General features: G+C 44.0%; 1 protein-coding gene across 2 annotated transcripts in view; it reads left to right on the top strand.

Annotated features, from left to right (window-relative positions):
* The window catches only part of tle2b (TLE family member 2, transcriptional corepressor b), a 73,101-nt gene extending 55,171 nt beyond the window's left edge, over positions 1–17,930 (top strand). The window contains exons 7-20 of one of the 2 annotated variants that reach the window (XM_005734083.1): positions 911–1,091; positions 2,425–2,441; positions 4,591–4,731; positions 6,555–6,608; positions 9,976–10,143; positions 10,472–10,622; positions 11,219–11,388; positions 11,872–11,948; positions 12,904–13,153; positions 13,449–13,696; positions 14,150–14,297; positions 14,951–15,101; positions 15,264–15,340; positions 17,738–17,930. In XM_005734083.1, the coding sequence (XP_005734140.1) occupies positions 911–1,091; positions 2,425–2,441; positions 4,591–4,731; positions 6,555–6,608; positions 9,976–10,143; positions 10,472–10,622; positions 11,219–11,388; positions 11,872–11,948; positions 12,904–13,153; positions 13,449–13,696; positions 14,150–14,297; positions 14,951–15,101; positions 15,264–15,340; positions 17,738–17,845 (1,941 nt within the window). In that variant the 3' untranslated portion in view covers positions 17,846–17,930. The remainder of the gene's footprint in view (positions 1–910; positions 1,092–2,424; positions 2,442–4,590; positions 4,732–6,554; positions 6,609–9,975; positions 10,144–10,471; positions 10,623–11,218; positions 11,389–11,871; positions 11,949–12,903; positions 13,154–13,448; positions 13,697–14,149; positions 14,298–14,950; positions 15,102–15,263; positions 15,341–17,737) is intronic. The other variant, XM_013911120.1, reaches the window with a different exon arrangement.
* The last annotated feature ends 701 nt before the right edge of the window (positions 17,931–18,631 follow it).

Genomic DNA, 18,631 nt, shown 5'->3' on the forward strand with positions numbered 1-18,631 from the left:
TGTGTGTGTATGTGTGTCTAATAAACCGGCTTGACAAAACAGCACACAAAAACACATCATAATGCTCCCCTCAGGATAATAGCCTTTCTTTATCTGTAGCTGCTCCTTTGCTCTCCTCTCTCTCTCCTCATTTTTCTCCATCTCTCTTTTTTTCTTGCCTTCGTCATTTTCTTTCTGGATTTTCCCCACAATCTTTTATCGTTCTCTCCATCTTACATCGGCCGTGTCCTCATTTCTTCTCTGCCATCATTTTTTTTCTCTTACCTTTTATTCTCCCTGCTGCACACTTGCCTTCCCTTTCTTCCTGCACTCATTTACTCTTTCCCCTGTTCATGTAATTCTCCTTCACTTTTCATTGCTTCCTATGTTATTTCCTTCTGTTTCTCCTCATCATTTGCTCTGTGACTCAAACATTTTCATCCTTCAATTTAACCCTCCCTGTGTTTTCTACCTTTTTCTTCTCCTTTATAATAAATCCCATTGCCTCGATATCTCACTCTTCTATTCACTTCTTGGTTTCATTCTCAACTGCCTTTGCTTCCTGGGTGTATCATGATCATTCAATTTCATTCTGCCTTTCTTTCCTTGTCCTCTTTCCCATCCTTGGTCTCCATCCTTTCACCTGTTAATCCTCTAATCACTTTCACATCCTGTCCACTTTCATCTTAACATCCTTCTTCACCGTTTGGCTCTCCATGTGTGTTTTATTTAATTCGCCTTCTCCCTTTCTCATGTTTTTCCTCAATTCTTTTTCCAACCACAACACTGCCTTCCCCCTCACTTCACTTCTCCCGTTTTTCATTCCCTTTTCTTCTTTACCTTGTCTTTTCTAACCACACACTCCCTTGTATCTCACCCTCCCTCCCCTTACTCCTTACCTCCCCGCTACTTTCTTTCCCTGTGGCCACAGCAGCAGCAGCTCCAGCACCTGTCTCACCACGCCCCTGGCATCCCCCTGACGCCACACCCATCAGGGCTGTCCCTGGGCGCAGGGGGCTCAGGACTGCTGGCACTGACGGGGGCTTTGGGGGTCTCAGCCCACCTTGCCTCCAAAGATGAGCGCAACCACCTGGACCCTGAACATCTCAGAGGTAAAGAAGCGTTTATCCTCTTCGTTCTCAGTTTTGACTGTAAAATCAGGATTATGTGTTTTGGTAGAGTATTTGTCATGAGGATATTCTGAGTGAACAGCTAGAATAAAAGACTGTGACTTTGAGCAGCGTTAGTCTTTTCTACTATTGAAAGCGGCTGCCTTTACTTGCACTCACACTCATCAGAACATTTTGTTTCTTAATGTGGACGTTTTTACCCCTAAAAATCCCTCCAGCCCTGAAGTGTACCACGGTTGTTCCACAGTGAGAATCAGTGTACTTGTTTTTGTTTCAGGTTTACACAAAGTGCTTGATCGATGATGAAATCAATGACAGTATTGAACATTTTGAGCAGATTTGGTTAGCTAGTTCTGTACATGTGAGGCTGAGGGAAAGGCTGAGGGAAACGGCGCGTGCACCTATCGAATATCAAACGCGCAGAGATGATTTTTTGCTTCCTAAAATGTGTCTGTTTTCCAACATTTGCATTTCTGATTTTTGTCTTTAATTGGCTTCATTTGTCATCCTAGAATCGGCGGATAGTAACTCGTGACAGCTGCAGAATAAGAAAAAGATCATTTTTTTATCATTTTTAACCACACAAAATGTAGTCAAAAACGCAAAGCAGCACTATACATCATCTCTGACAGGCAGCTGCTTTGTAATTTGTCCAGGAACTCACCTTTTGGACTCAGTTTGAACTTTCCTGTTTCGATTGCTGTCTTACCATGACCAGATGTATTCATGGCCTTTTTGTAAATGCAGGAGAAATGCTCTCTCCCTATGAACTTCCTTTCACCCCGATAGAATATCTTATCTTTGTGCAGTTTTTCCGGCAGCGAGCCAAGAGAGACTTTCTCATGAATAAACTGAGAGCTAGAAAGAAAAATGGAAGGAATCGGTGAGAACAGAAACGGGGGAAAGATAAAGAGATCACTGTGTTCGTATTGTCACGTTAAGCATCTGTGTAAGAGCTTATGCATGTCTGCAGCTGTGTGTGTTTCTGTTCTTACATATGAGACGAAGAATGAGGGAAAAGATGGTGAGCGTTGATGGCAGCAGGGGAAGACAGCGAGCTTTGTCTGCTTGGAGAAGAGAGAGAGGGAAAGATAGAGAGGATAGAGGAGGCTGGAGTCGGGCACAATAGTGGGTTTGTATCTTTATTAGACAGAAGTCGTCGTAGTTCAGCCTAACCTTGGCTGACTGGGGACTGTTGTTGTTGTTATCGGCACTGACGTCAAACTTTCTCTCTTCTCCCCATTTTCCCTTCTTCATCGCTCTCTTCTTTTCTCTGCTCGGTTTTCTTTCCTTCCCTTTCTCTGCCCCAACCCAGAGGGAGCGCCCAGCAGGGTGAGTAGTGTTGCATGTGTGTACCTTGATGTAAGTGTTTTGTACGCCCACGTTTCACCGTGTGCACGCGCGTGTGTGACAGTGATAAACTGAGAGAAATGGAGACGCGCCGCAAAGTGGCCTCTAAAAAAGGCAGTGTTTTGCTGGAGCTCAGCCAGGAGTAGCACTGCTCAACACCGGCACAATAGCAGCTCATCACCATCAACCTTGAGCTTCTCAAGGTTTTCCACATTATACTAACGTCTGAGCGCGCTGCATTCGACCGTTATCTGGAGGAGCCTACGAACTGAGTTAATGGACTGTTTCTTTATCAGCGCCACAAATATTCGGGTAATCTACAACATATACAGAACACGAGGAAGGATTATATCTGAGTTAATGTTAAATGCTGCCCAAAATAAGAAATGCAAGTAAAACCGCTAAATAGTGGCCGTGAATCACCAAATATTCCTGAACAGCAGATCCAACAGCGATTAGATGCTTCAGAGTCGAAACTATCCTTAGTTAATATTAAACCTAATGTGCAAAAGTGCCGTCGTCACCATGAAGTGAAATCGCTGCACCAGAAAATCAAAATGCTGTTCACCATGAATGGATGAACAGTTCAAAGGCTTATGGAGTTTGTAGCCTGCAGGAAGTAATGTAATGTTTGAACACATGTTGCTCTAAGAGCAAAAATAATCAGTTTACCAGCCCGGTTCCAAAAAAAGTTGGGCTGTTGTGCAGAATGGAAATAAAACAGAATGTGTTGATGTCCAAATCTGAAAAAGATGTTTTATTAACAGCAGAACATAGGAAACATGAGTGGATGCATGGTGGACGCAACATGTTTCAAAAACTTTGAGATAAAATGAACCAGATGCCAGAAGATTATTCGACATGAAACAAAAAATATAAGAAGTTTGGGTTAGTTAGTTTGTTCGGGTTTGTGGTTGTTTGACAGTTTTTACATGTACAGTAACTTATTCTGAGTTTCATTGGGCACAATAAGAATAAACCAAAGTGACACAGATGACATTACAGTAGCTGTCTTTTCTTTAAGGTGACACTTCACTACAGCACTGACCTGTTGGAGTTTTTCCATCAGAAGCAGCAAAATTATTTGTATGAAAACTGAAAAAGAAACTAAAGAGAAGAAACTTGAAACTGGGTGGAGGGGAGAATGTGCTGGCAGCGGTGGGGTGTTGTTAAAAATACCAACAAGTCTTTGTTCTAGCTTTATTGTGAAATAAAAATGATTTAGGGCCGCTGCTGACTTTACTTTCCCTCGCTCTTTCTGCAGTGAAAACCTTAGCATAATTTAACTGCGAGCACAATGCCGATTGTTAAGCACCAAGAAAATATTTCTCTCATGAGCGGAGGTTTCTGCTGAACTTAGCCAAGCATTACCGCATTTGGGGAAGAAAGGGAGGAGGAGGAGGATGCATATCAATTGACATTTATCAGAGAGCCCCACGCTGGCAAAAACAAGTTTGAATTTGAAATGGAGGGGGGAAAAGGGACAGCGAGAGGAAGTGAACAGAAGAGGAGAAAAAAGGCGGAAAAGAATGACACGAGGGAAATTTGCGGAGCTGCACTGAGGTCCATTGTGTAGCCTCTTCTCTCGTGTGTTGTGCTCCTTCCTGCCGTTCCCGTGGGCTCCTTCCTGTGTGACTCACTCGTGTGTTAAACCCTCGCTGTTCTTGTCCTCCCCACGGGGGGACAGAGAATGACAAGTGGCCCTCGCCGAACCTCCGGCCCTTGCCCCAGTCCTAAAACAACACAATGCTTTGATCGGGTTTTCAGAGTGCTGAGCACCAGGAAAGGCTTGTAAATATACCTGCACAGCTTTATTGGCCAATAATGAGACTCATATTTTACATGAAGACTGCTGTGTCGAGGGAGAGCAGTAATTAGCTTTATAGGCTGGCCTGTGCGCCGCTATGACCGTGTCTTAACCTGTGCTTGTGTTTTTCTGTGTGTGTTTTGTGTGCTTTTAATGTCTGTTTTTCCATCCTCCACGTGTTTACTTTGCTGTGTTTGATCATTTGCGAGTGTGACGTGAATCTGCGTGTCATGCCCTGGGCGGTCGTTACCTGTGCTTTTGCTGTGAGGTCGTGTTCACGCGTTCATACTTTTGATTGTGTTCCTGTCTTTTCTTTTCCCCCAGAGTAAGTCGGTGTCATCCACAGACAGCCAGCCAAATGAAGAGCGCCAAGGCCCATCAGGAGGTTACGCCTCCTCGCAGGGAGGAGCTGAGGCCAAGAGAAGGCGCTGTGACGACAAAGAGTCTCTCCCGCCACATTCCTACGTATGTGTTTGTTACCTTCACCAATGTGATTAAGGGTTGGTTCAGTAGTGAAGGACGGAGGGGGCTGCGTAGGTGGTGAATCTCAGATCAGATACAGAACTGGATCCAAGTGTTTTTTGTGAATTTCTTCACAAAAAGCATATCGACATAAAATTTAAAAAAAATGTATATATAGTCTTGATGTTCTTAAAAAAATTGCAGTGACCCAGATTCAGATGTCCTACACCAGGGGTGTCCAACTCCAGGCCTCAAGAGCCAGTGTCCAGCAACACAGCTGATTTAAATGCTTAAATTACCTCCTCAACATGTCTTGAAGTTCTCCAGATGCCTGGTAATGAACGAATTATTTGATTCAGGCGTGTTGACCCAGGGTGGTATCTTAAACCTGCGGGACACCAGCCCTCGAGGCCTGGAGTTGGACACGGTGTGGACACAATCTCGGACCCAATCCAAGCATGTTGCAGTGGGAATTTTCAACCTTGGTGACAGGAAGCGTGTTATGTGACTTTGTGCTTATAATCTGAGCCTGAAACGATGCCACTGAGAAAAATAAAATGCAGCAGCGGAGGTAACAACCAACGGGAGGAATCATAAAAGTTACATGTAAACTAACAACTTTTGTTCTTTTATCAACCAAAGATGTCTGTCTGATGTGTGGTTGTGTGTGTCTGTATGACATTGCCTATGACATTACGGGCCACCCGGGGGTCGGGGGCCCGTGGCCAATTAGAGTCGTGTTTGGTTTGGATGGGTCCAGTGGGGAAGAGCAAGCAGCCAGAGGCGATGTAATGCCAGAAGAGAGATGGCCAAGGCAGATAGCTGTAATGAATTAGATGGCTGTGTGTTTGCAGTCTGGAGGATTGATTGACACCGGGAGTCTGTCTGTGCAAGACGGCCTCCAGCTAAGTCAGTTTGGCATCAGCAGCAACAGTCCAAATCTTCCCATTAGTTCAGAAAGAGAACAAGCACAGAGAGCTTCCACTTTCTGAATGTTTTTCCTCTCTTTCCGTCTGTCGAGCCGAATTACGCCTCCCATTTCTCTCTGTTTGCCTTTTCCTATTCTATATCTTTCTCTGTCTCTTTACCGCTGTTTCTCAGTTCCTCTTGCTTTTTCGCTCACGCTCCACGCTCTACTTCTTGTTTCCTTTTCATTTTTATTCCATCTGTATTATTTTCTGCCCTTTTTTTCCCCCCTTGAACTTTTTTCTCGTCCCTCCTCACCATCATTTCCACACTGTCTCTCTCGTTTCATCTCTTGCTGTTTTTTTGTGTGTGTGTGTTTTTGGTTTTTGTTCCAGGAAGGAGGTTGTAGACATTGTCCTGTTTTGGCTCTGCATAATAAGGCACTGATGTCACTCCACACTGATGTCAATAGGAATATCAGGCCATGATCACATCAAAGCGCTGTTGCCATGGTGACTAAGTGCCATCGTTCTCACCCCAGAAAAAAAAGGAGAGAGAGATGGAGAGATGGCTAGACGAAGAGGGGAAAAAATGTGCTGTGTGTGTGTGTGCGTATGACTGAGATCAAAAAATCTTTGTACAGAGGGATGTTTGGTGAGAATATATGATATACAATATCTCTGCGTTAAATGTTGCATGGACGGTGGACGGAGATCGAAAGGAAGCAAAGAGCAGCCAGTGATATTGATATATCGATCTGTGTGCGCACTTGTGTGTCTTTATTATTTAACTTCTCCATGTACACACGCAGCATATTGTATCTCTGTGCTGGTGACTGAGGAGGAAAAAAAAGCTGTTTTATCTTAATGGATCTTGAAAAATCATGTTTTCCCCTTTCTTCTATCTTCTTTGCTCCTCAGGACAGCGATGGAGACAAGAGCGAAGACAATCTTGTAGTGGATGTCTCCAATGAGGTGAGACGCCAGTCTTTCTAAATGATTTTGACAGCACCTTGATGTGGCTGTTATCAGCAGGTTTTCACGAACGTATATATGTAAAAGAGGTTGCTTGTAGTGATGAATCCACAGAGAATTGTCACTTGACTCTGCTTTTCCACCTCCACTCTGTGGAGCTTTTTAGAAAATTGTCTGCTAATTTTTTTTCCCTTCATGTTCATCTTCATAGGCTGTATATAAGATGGATATAGATTCTGTGTGTCAATATAGAAGCCAGATAGAGCTGCATTATCTTTAAAGGCCACCAGGGGGCAATAGCTGTGGTCGCAGAAAGATTTATTGTCTGTGGGGAAAACGGCTCTCTGCCGGGACTTTGGCAAACACATTGCTTCTCAGTTTATGGCCTCTATCACTCATTTTGGTTCCCACTGAATAAAACATAAGACCTGCTCATTACCAAATGGCAAACAGCAAAAGTTAGCGGCTGGCTTCTGAATTTAGCGGCTAGAGTCCGAAATCTCTTTCACAAGTTAGCAGTCAAAAGAGCCAGATTCACAGTAATGAAGAAAATATCTTCAATTGGTAATATTAATGAATGCATGGTGGTGGATGACAGTTCATTATACGGGATTTACAGAATTTTTTCTTCACTTTCTTGCCAGTCAAAACTGGTAGAGCGCACACAACGACCAAACTCTGAAAGACCACTGGTTTCTTATTAATAGAAGTTGAGTCTAATTTGTGAGTGACCTATCAGGAAAATACAGACTGAGCTCTGTGCAACAAGTACTTAACATTTGTTAATAGTCAAATCTAATTAAACATCTCAGAGAAATGAAATGTAATTTTTTTTATAATTTTTTATATTTTCTTCAAAATATTTTGCTGTTTAAGAGTCATTGAAAGCATTCTTTATCCAACACAAGCTCTGTGACACAGAGGTGCAGCCACACGTGAATAAAACATGAGTCCAACATTGGAAGGACCAGTGTTGCTCAGGGAGCCTACTGCCACCTCCTCATAACCCTGCGTTTGTGTGTGTGTGTGTGTGTGTGTGTGTGTGTGTGTGTGTGTGTGTGTGTGTGTGTGTGTATATAAACATTAACAGCATAATTGGCCAAGGAATAAGAAAGACTTCATATTATTAATATTAATTTGACTTGATTATTTCATTATTTTTGGTTTGTTTATTATCATTTGATTAAAATGTTGCACTCCAGTTATTACTTTGTTCAGACTAATAGAGTAATCCTTTTATTTAAAAGTAGTTTTTGTGTGGTAAAACATGTTCACCAAGATATTCATTTTACGTTTTACCTTTGAAACATCAGATTTTTTTTTGCATTTTCATAAGAAAAATTTAAAATTTGTCAAAGTCTAAACATCTTTGCATTTCAGTGATTCCTGTTTGCTTGCTTTAAAAAAATATTGTCCATCTGGAGTAACCTTGGTGTGTGTGTGTGTGTGTGTGTGTGTGTGTGTGTGTGTGTGTGTGTGTGTGTGTGAAATGTAAAACGAGTCAGCAGGTATGTAGCTAGTTCAGCTTTCTGCTGCAGTTTCCTTGTAAATAGGAAGAGCTCCTATGTAAGCTCATTATCAGCTGCCACTGTTTATGCTTTCTTCTCGTGAACCAAGTCTGTACACACACACACACACACACGGTACTCACCTATTTCTTCTCATTTACCTCTTCTGTGTACATTTGCATCCTGTAGCTTCTGTTCTTCCATCTCTCCACTTTTCTCTCACTCATTCTTTTCCACTCTTCTTACCCCGCTCCACCTCCTTCTTTCCACCTCCTTCCTCTCATTAGATAACTGCAGTCGGCTTCATTTAATATATGCAAAGCCGTTTATGCCCCTGGAATATTTTAGTTCTTTAAATACTTCACGCAGTGTACCAAAATATGTTTCATCTAAAGCCTTCTGTATTTTGATATTGCACACAAAAGCAGAACCAGCCTCTTGTGTGATTTGGAAACTGGTACAAAAGCATAGAGGAGAAAAAAATTCGACAAAAGTGGGTAATGGAAGAAAAAGGGGAGGGAAGTGTGTGTGTGTGTGTGTGTGTGTGTGTGTGTGTGTGCCTCTGTGTGCTAGAGAGACAACCTACATGCATAGGTTTAAACATACATGTAAGCTTGTGAGTACGTGTTTGCCTGCAATTAGCAGATGAATATGTGTGTTTGTCTGTGGCTTGGAGTAGAGGATGTTATTTGTGTGCGTGTGTGTGTATAAGCACTAAAACGTCTGTGCTGATCACTGTGACCCAGAGAGAAGTGCTGACACCAGCACTTTGCTCTGGGGGAGGCAATGCTGGCTCAACAGCGGCTCCAGCCAGTGATGAAAGCATCCGTAACAGCAACATTATCTCCAGGTCCACACACTACTGCATCAGCAACACCGACAACCTCTGCTGCTTCATGTGGTGTTTCCTGAGCTCTCTCTCCCTTTATAATCCAAATAAACTCAGTGACAACAGAGTTGCTGTTGGCTTCATTAGGCTACTTAAAAATGAGAAGTAAGTTAAGTGCAGATGAGGATCTGCTATCTCAGGAAAACACACATTTGTCTTTTAGAAGTAATGGTAACTGTAGTAATTAAATAAAACTTGAAATAAAGGTCAAGACGAAGCTTGAAGCTGTCACTAAGAGCGACAGCGTTAATGAAGCCCCAGGTACCCCAGCAAAAATATTTTACTGGCACTATTGTTGGCCTGCTGTCAATAAGCATCCTGTCATCTGTGCTACTTATCATCTTTTAGCATTATTAATTGTTAAGTACTAAGAAGTTGATCCTGGAATTGACTTGGTTAAAGATTGCTCTGTTCTTCCAGTCTGTTCGGTCCCGGTACGGTTCTGGAGTGACAGAAGTTCGGGAGATTTTTGTTTGTTTGTTCAATTTTTCCTTTTCTTTTTTCCTGATGGCCTTTTGGCTGACCGACTGATCTCCAGGGCTGTGTGCATGAGGCCTCAGCTCGCCTCTTTGGTTAACGATGTGCACTTCTGATTCACTGAGATGTTTCACTGTCAAAAAGAAAGGCTTAAAATTCAACGTAATTTTTAAAGATAAACCGCCCAGCCGACTCCTCGGAGGATCTTTTAATGCAACTATGACACTCAGCTATCATTCAGAGCACTTTTTCACACGTGCACGTTGGCTTCAAAAAGACATGTATACATATATTGGTAAAATTGTTATAGAAGAACTGCAGAAATGAGGACGAAGGTCACATCCTGAAAGACAATATGCCACAGTGGAAGAATGCAGCGCTTTGAAGATCAGGATAGAAAGAGAACAAAGAAAGCATTGTGCGATCAGAAATAAGATCTCTTTTATACTCATGTAGAACATTAAATATTTTCTCACCTCTCTTTGTCGCTCAGGAGCCTAACTCTCCCGCAGGCAGCCCTCCTCACTCACCCCATGGGAATGGGTTAGACCGGGCCCCCACTCTGAGGAAAGAGCTTCCAGGGTCCTCGAGCACAGGAGAGGCACCGTCCACGCCAAACCCCCGCAGCCCAACCACAGGCAAAGCCAAGGACCCTGGACAGGTAAGATAAACAGTTGCTATAAAAATCCCTACTTTGCTTACAAAGCACTGTAATTTTTAACATTTCCAGTAGAAAATCTCTTCACTTTTTACCCTTAGGCCATTCATTGCTGGCGTATATTACGCTATCATATTGTTTTGCTCTGGGGTTATAAAAAAGCTCATACATTACTAATTTATGCACACTAAATGGCTCTGATACAAAACAAAAGTTTTGTTTTTTTTCACACCGAGAATGTTTAAGCAGTGTCATTCTGGAGGTTACTGCGACAGATCGGCCATGTTCCTTTTTTCCCCACTTTCTTTTTTATTGTTTGACATCTCTGCAGATGGATAAGTCCCAGTCCCCGTTGTCTAAGTCTGGCACCCCGTCCCCATCCCACCGTGAGGCCCTTACCCCAGGAACACCAGGAGCTCCTGGTCCCAGCACCTCCTGCCTTCGCCTAGTCAGCAAAGCAGCAACCAGTGCAGATCCCCTTGGTGAGACTCTCCTGACTGACTGACAAGCCTGCTGTAATTTAAATCTAAAATAACTGGTTATTATAATTTCACTGTAGATAAAGGCCCTCTCTGTTACTAAGCTATGGTGACACTGTTTTTTAGTATTTGTAAATGGTACAGATCATCACAGTACCACTGCCCTTGACTTTCAAACTGAGCTGCTTTACTGCAGGTCTTTTTCATACAACCAATTGGGTCAAATCAATCTTTTAATTCAGGCTTTGTACCCAGCTGACCTCTGCCCTTCATGCATTTTAACCTCTTATCCCACTTTTTTCATTTCCACATTTGTTTATACTTATATACTGAATAATCTTGCTTACTCTACGGTTTTGTTGCAAATTTGCTTAATATGATCAAAGCAAAGTTGATATACTTAATAATGTGGATGCAGTGTGGATTTGAGCGCTTCTTGGTCTGGTGTCAAACTCGGTGTATAAACAAAGTTTAGTGTAAAGAAACATTTTCCATTCTTCTCAGTCCCTCTGTGACTGTGTCTGTGCTTGTATACTGTGCATTGTTCTTCCCTTCATCCCATCCTTCAATTCCTCCTTCCTCTTTCCCTCCCTCCCTAGCTCTCCGCAGTCCCATGTCTGTGCCCCCCGGTTCATACCCGGCTCATTTTGGCGTGGTGTCCCACGCAGGACTGAATGGGGAGCTGGCCAGCCCAGGAGGCTTCGGAGGGGCTCTGACTCTCTCCCCGCAAATCAGCGCCGCGGCCAGCGCATACTCCAGAAGCCCCATGGTGTGTAAAGGCCAAATTTATCTTCTCTGTCAAGCTCTGATTTATTGTTCAGATGCAAACTTTTGACTTTTGTAGCACTGTTCAAAAACTTGATGAATCACTTCTGCGCTATCAACTGCATTCGTTATATACTCGAAGCCGTCACATTTACATCCTCAAATTCACTTTCATATAGTGCTACAGTCATAGAGAAGAGAAACTTTACTACAAAGAGTCTTGCCTTGATGGATTGCATCTATGTTACATATCAGGAAACGTGGGTGAACAAGAAGGAGCTGAAAGAGTCCAGTTAAAGTCTGATGTAGAAGAATAAATTCGTCCCTTCTAATCGCTTTAAATTGCAACTATTTTTTATTTATTTGGAAAATAGATTCTACTGGATAACTTCTTGCACCTTTGGATGATAATTGGAAATCATTCTGAATCTTTAAAGTAGCCTTTGCCAGTCTGTCACTTTTTTGTTCACGCTTTACTTTCCACCAGGTGGCGTATGACTCTCGGTCTCACCTAAGGGCCCCGGGGCTGCCCTCCTCTCTCCCTGGTTCCTCTGGTGGCAAGCCGTAAGTCAGAGCTTCTATCGCGCACTAAAACAAGCCCAGATTAGACGATGCTCAAGCGTGAAGAGAGATAAAATATAATGATTCAATGTGCTGCAAATTTTATCTGAAGCTGAGTCTTTTTCTGTTTTGCAATTAAAACCATCTACAGTTTTGAGGCACGTGTAATAGCATTAGTATTGTATTTATTTTGCATGGATGTGCTGTATAATTGAATGAAGCAGTTACATTTTTAATCTTATTTTTAGCTGATGGTGCTTATAGAACAGCAGAAAAGGACAACGACACAACAGGAACATACTTCAAATATTAGCTCAGTGATATTTGCCTTGGATGGGAATCAGGATGAACTGTAGCTGCTCCTCTTTGTGTTTTTAAAAGAAAATAGAGGGCATTTCAAAGATGTCCATGAACCTTTTTTTGATGTCTGAAATGCTGGTGTGATTTTTAAATGTCCCGGCACCTACTCAGACAAATTTGCAGACTGAGGAATTGTGTTGTTTTTGTCATTCATTGCAGAGTGGCAATTCATTCTTGCGGCGCTAATTTGAAATCATAAAGCAGCCTCGGCTTCCAACCGCTACAGTATCGATCAGCCATTAGCAAAGCCACGCTGACTTTGCCCTGTAATATAATCTGCCATTATGCATTCCTGCCCGTAGCTACGGTGAGCCCAGTAATTGCCAGAGTTCGGGGAAATACTGCTGGAGTTTCAAGGCTATTATGGTGTTGTCACACGTCACACTGCCCACTGACATATTTGTGGTCATTAATGAGTTGTGTGTATTTACCCCTAGCACTCTGCTTTTACTTGCTCGCTAACTGATTGATTGATTTTCATCTTCTCTCTCTTGTCTTCATAGCACCTAGGAGTCCAATTTTAGTTTGTTTTTTAGCTGTTGCTCTTTCTGCCTGACTGTATTGATTTATTTTCCCTCCTCTCTCTATCCCTTCTCAGCGCCTATTCGTTCCACGTGAGCGCGGACGGCCAGATGCAGCCGGTGCCCTTTCCTCCCGACGCTCTGCTGGGTCCGGGAATCCCTCGTCACGCCCGTCAGATCCACACCCTGAGCCACGGAGAGGTGGTGTGCGCCGTCACCATCAGCACCTCGACTCGTCACGTGTACACCGGCGGGAAGGGCTGCGTCAAGGTGTGGGACATCAGCCAACCAGGAAGCAAGAACCCCATGGCCCAGCTGGACTGTCTGGTGAGACATGAAAGAAAATGAGGCGCACACAAGTATTAAAAAATTGAGAAGAGTACTCTCGTAACCACTCGCACGTGAATCCATGAAAACCAGTGCATGCATCCACAGAGCAGATTTGTTTTTACTGACCATGTCGTGTTTCCTCTTCCACTTTGGTAACAGACATTAAAACGTCCACATTAATTTCCTGAATGTCCCTAGTGTTGCCATCTGTCCTGTAAAGCCTCACGCACTCCCTCCTTGATCAAGTTACAACACCCGTAATCTGACTGGTTTCTTTATCTTGTCAAATCAGAACAGGGATAACTACATCCGCTCCTGTAAAATCCTCCCAGACGGACGAACCTTGATTGTTGGAGGAGAGGCCAGCACGTTGTCAATCTGGGATTTGGCCACGCCAACTCCCCGCATCAAGGCGGAGCTGACGTCGTCCGCTCCCGCCTGCTACGCTCTGGCCATCTCCCCTGACAACAAGGTCTGCTTTTCCTGCTGCAGCGACGGCAACATCGTCGTCTGGGACCTTCACAACCAGACGCTCGTCAGGTAAGAAGGACCTCTGCAGGTAGACTGTAGTGAGACGAGAGCAGAAAGAGAAAGGTGAGAAAAAGAAGGTAGAATATTTCAGATGGAGGAAGGGAAGAGAAAATATGTAAGAAGAGAAAGCGAGTGAGAAATTGTTGCAGTCTGTGGCTTCTTTAACTAACACCAAGGTCAGGTGCAAACAAAAGGGATAATCTAGCCATAGGGGATGTGAAGAGGATAAAACAGCTCTGTTTTAGCAAAGCTGGGCTTAAATAAAAAGGAAATGAGATGCGGAACACTGTCGGTTCTACGGGGAGGCAAGAATTAAAACATATTTAATCTGACACCTCTACCAGGAAAGAAGCAGAGAAACAACAGGGAGGCAGAGTCCGCTTTGCTTGTGTATTCAAAGGGCTTCCAGTTCGGTTCTTAGACCCTCTTTTGTGCGTGTTTGCGTGGTCGTTGTCCCGGCAGGCAGTTCCAGGGCCACACGGACGGAGCGAGCTGCATCGATATCTCCAACGACGGCACCAAGCTGTGGACGGGAGGGCTGGACAACACAGTCCGCTGCTGGGACCTCCGAGAGGGACGCCAGCTGCAGCAACACGATTTCACTTCACAGGTGTGCGCGCACACACAGACACACACAGACACACAGTAATCATATTCTGCTCACGCTTTTTAACATGTTGATACAGGTACAGCACTTAAATGGTAATAGATCCCTAATATTGCATCTGTAATAAGATTCACCTCAATAAGGGATCGTGCACAGTAAATACAACAATAATCTACACACACACACACACACACACATTTTGTCTCTCATTCACTATTCACTGTGACGACAGGACTACAGCTGACCACTGGTGTCAAATGAGTTTCGATCCACAGTATAATGACTTTCTCTGTCTGCCATCTGAGGTCTGTTTAGTTCACTCTATATTTAGCTCGTTTATATCACTCCACTCTTTCATTTTTCCTTTTCCCTACTTTCCACCTCTGATCTTTTGTTGTCCCATCATCTTTATCTCTTCTCTTTAATATCCTCCGATCCCTAATTTTAAGTTCTTTTATCTGTCCTCCCTACTTCCTTCCATTGTTCTCTTTTAATCAACCTTATCTTCTTTCCCGCCCCTCATGTTGTTTTTCTTTTCACTTTTTTAAAAATAACTTCTGCGCCCTTGCTGTTGTCACTTCTAATCCTTCTGTGTCGCCCCTCATTTTGCTTTCTGCTTTGCTTTATTCATCTTCTTTCTCCCTCTTTGTCTCCAGATCTTCTCTCTGGGCTACTGTCCGACAGGCGAGTGGCTGGCTGTGGGAATGGAGAGCAGTAACGTGGAAGTCCTCCATGTCTCCAAACCGGACAAATATCAGCTGCACCTGCACGAGAGCTGCGTTCTCTCCCTCAAGTTCGCCTACTGCGGTACAAACACAAGCACTTTTATCCGTTCCTAAATCGATTGAATCCCAGCCACTGACCGACATGTGTCTGGCTTCTCCACGCTCTTGCTTTGTAGTTTGTTTTCCCCTTTAGTTATTCCTTTCTCGTTGATTAACATGTGTTACTGTGGCTTTGTTGTTTCAGGGAAGTGGTTTGTGAGTACAGGAAAAGACAATCTGTTGAATGCATGGAGGACACCTTATGGAGCTAGTATTTTCCAGGTGAGAGATAAGCACCGATGACTGGCTCTGATGACGTGTGTGTGTGTGTGTGTGATATGTCTTTTGTCAGTGTGCCATAGGGAGAGAGTCTCTGCAACACAGAGCCTTTAAGGCAAAAGAGAGAGATGACAGGGTTCAAAGGGAGAGAGCGTGATAAACCTCTATTTTTTTTTTCACTTTCAGATTTGTTGATCCAAGGTGACTTGTGGAGATTTATCAGATGGTGCAGACTGACGCACACACACAAACACACACAGTGAATCAAAACACGACAAACACCATCTTTCCATTTCGTTCAGTTGCTTCGTTGGAGGAAATGTTGAAACATGAATATGCAGAGAATATTTTTAGCTGAGCGAGTACATCTGGGTGTGAATGAAACTCGAGAGACGAAGGCACATTTAAGCTGAGCAGTGTGTGTGTGTGTGTGTGTGTGTGTGTGTGTGTGTGTGTGTAAAAAACAGTGTGGTTGTCATATTTCTGTAAGCTACAGTGGGCAGCAGGGTTGGCGGCTCCCGTCTTTCCCCGTGGACTGAAAGGAGAATACTGGCTATCTTGCTTTGTTATCCAAATGCCAAATGTTCCTCCTGCCAAACAGCTCCCTCCTGTCACTGTGTTAAACAGAGCTGCTCTCTCTCTCTCTCGCTCCTCTTCATCGCTGTCCTCCTTGCCTCTTTTCAAAGCGCCGTTTCGCTCTTGTCTTATTTTTCCTCTCTGTTTGTTGTTGTCCTCCCTCCCTCTGCTCATTTTTATCTTTTCCTCCAAATCTGCCTGGATCTACTTTCTTCTTTGACCTTGTCCTTTTTATTACTGTCCTTTGCTTTCATCGCCTTCCTTTATTTTATTTCCTGTTTCCCCCCTCTTTCTCCTCATGCTCGCTTTCATTCACGTCCTTTAGCTGGTGTGTGGCATCACTCTCTTTGTTTGCTTTCTCTCAAGGGAAACTGGAAAAGGACAAAGGTCATAAAGAGTACAATCCAATCAAGATATGCAGACTGAAAGAAAACAGATGGAACAGTCCGATGAGTCTCGAGTTCAGAAAGTTTAATGAGGGCGACTTTTGTGCAGTGCAAAAAGTTGTTCTCTTAAATCAGTGAGTTTAGAGAAGCGACTATTTGCGGTGCACAGGGAGAACAGACATCCACTTGTTTCACTGTCCAGCCGGTATTCACACCATGAAGGTTTCCCCTCTTCCTTTTTTCAGCTTTTATTGAGCTGTTTTTCGCACCGAAATGCCAAACATGCTCTCATCCTTTCAGCGGTATTGGCTCAACAAAACAAGCTGTGTTATCATTCTGAAATGTTGCTTTTTATAAATGTTCATTCTCCCTGCTATAAATTTTAAATATGACAGTTAAATGGCACATTAGCTGAAAATCTGTGCTGCCAGGTACATGCCACCGTGTTCACGTCACATGGTAGCATGCAGCTTCACATTTTCAATCACAAAGATGGTTTTTTATATACAAGTTCTTAAATGTTGATACTTATTTTTAGCTCGTTCACTTCGTAACTAATGTGTTACCGAACATTTTAGGCTAAAAGATGAATCAAATAAACCCTGTGACTCTTTTTCCAGAAAGCAGACAAAAGTCACAGACATCCAAAAAGTAAATCAGAGTTTTAAGTTTCTCTGGGTTTTTCAATGTCTTCTTTACTTTTCTCATCTTCAAACTCATCCTTTAACCTGTCACTGCCCCCCCTCCCCCCTCCCCTCCTGCTATCTTGTTATAGTTTGAGGATTCCTGTGTGAAATGGCCTCTCACCAGTGCCCTGATGATTGACAGCCCCGCTGAGCTTGTAGCGAGGAAAGGAGGAGAGGGCAGAGAAGTTTAGAGAGGGAGAGGAGGAGTCGACACGAGAGCTGGGGCCTGAGTGAAAGGGGAGCCTAAGAGGATAGAGAGTGGTGCTGGAGGAGGAGGAGAGTCTGGGAGGAAAGGGAGGAAGATAAATGATGATGGAACAGTAGGGGGGAAAGGAGGTGAAAGGGGGAGGTGGGGTTTAGAAGTAGCTTTAGATCATCTAAAGCCAGGTGCCCAGGTCTGTCTTTGGGATACAGGGGGGAAAAGAGAGCGAATAAAAGGGAAGGATTGTGCATTTTTCCAGTTGAGGCTACCAGGCTTATGCTGCTTAAAACCTGGAGTTAATGTGGCAGTGTCTCACACTGGAGCAGACGAATGAGTCAGCATCCTGGAGCTGTGGAGTTGTCTGTTTGGAAATAATTGCCGACTGTTTTGAAATGCAAATATGTCTTGTATGATTGAGTATTAAATGATGAGTCACATCTTTTCTAACATCTCTTTGTGTTCCTTTCTCTCCATCTGTCTTCATCCATTTATCATCACATCCCTCTTGCTTTCTCTCTCACCCCACCCCCCACCTCTCGAACACTCCCAGTCCAAGGAGTCTTCATCAGTGCTGAGCTGTGACGTCTCCCCAGACGACAAGTACATAGTAACTGGCTCTGGGGACAAGAAGGCCACGGTGTACGAGGTGGTGTACTGAGGGCCGGGACAAGATGGGAAGAGACAAGGTGGAGATTTTAGGGGCGGGACACTCTGCCAACCACTCCTGATCCTCATTACATCAGCAACAGCAGCACCTCCGTCTCAGTCGTCTTGAGTCCTCCTGACTCTTACCCCCAAAACATCACTCCCCCCCCTCTCTTTTTTTTTGCTGTGATATAAGCTACTGTGGAAGCTCCCAAATGCCATCTCCCCTCCTCCCCCTTCCACTTTTAGCCCAAGGATGAGGCATGATAGCAGAGAGAGAGAGAGAGAGGCAGAATGGGGAGCAGCAAGATAAGAAGGACAAAGGAAAAGGGCGGTGGAGCATAAAGATAAAGTTTGGAGGAGAAAGAGGGAAAGATGAGGAGAAGAGAAAGAGTGAGTGCGGAAGGAAGAAATGAAAGGGAGGAAGAGGACGATGAGAAGGAGGAGGGAGGCAGGGTAATTAGGGCTGTTTCCTGATTAAGAGCTCAGTGGAAGGGAGGCCCCCAGAGGAGGTGCGGAGCGGCACTGTGGGAGCGCCAGCCAGGAGCACTGATACCACACAATCGATTCATTAGCCAGACAGTGGAAGCCTTAATGAGGCTGACGCCGCAGCTCGATCTCCCCAGCGAGAGGTGTCAGGAGCTGGGGAATGATGACGCTCCGAGACGGAAGGGGGCTGCTTCAGATATCCACATACACTGACGTGAAACATAGACCTGCTAATACACACACACGCGCGCGGCATCAGGCTAGAATACACACACACTCGCTTCCACCCCCTTGAGGTACTCGTATGAAG

Source organism: Pundamilia nyererei, unplaced genomic scaffold (genome assembly GCF_000239375.1).
Source record: "Pundamilia nyererei isolate P.nyererei 1_Seehausen unplaced genomic scaffold, PunNye1.0 scaffold00056, whole genome shotgun sequence".
Classification (NCBI taxonomy): Eukaryota; Metazoa; Chordata; class Actinopteri; order Cichliformes; family Cichlidae; genus Pundamilia; species Pundamilia nyererei.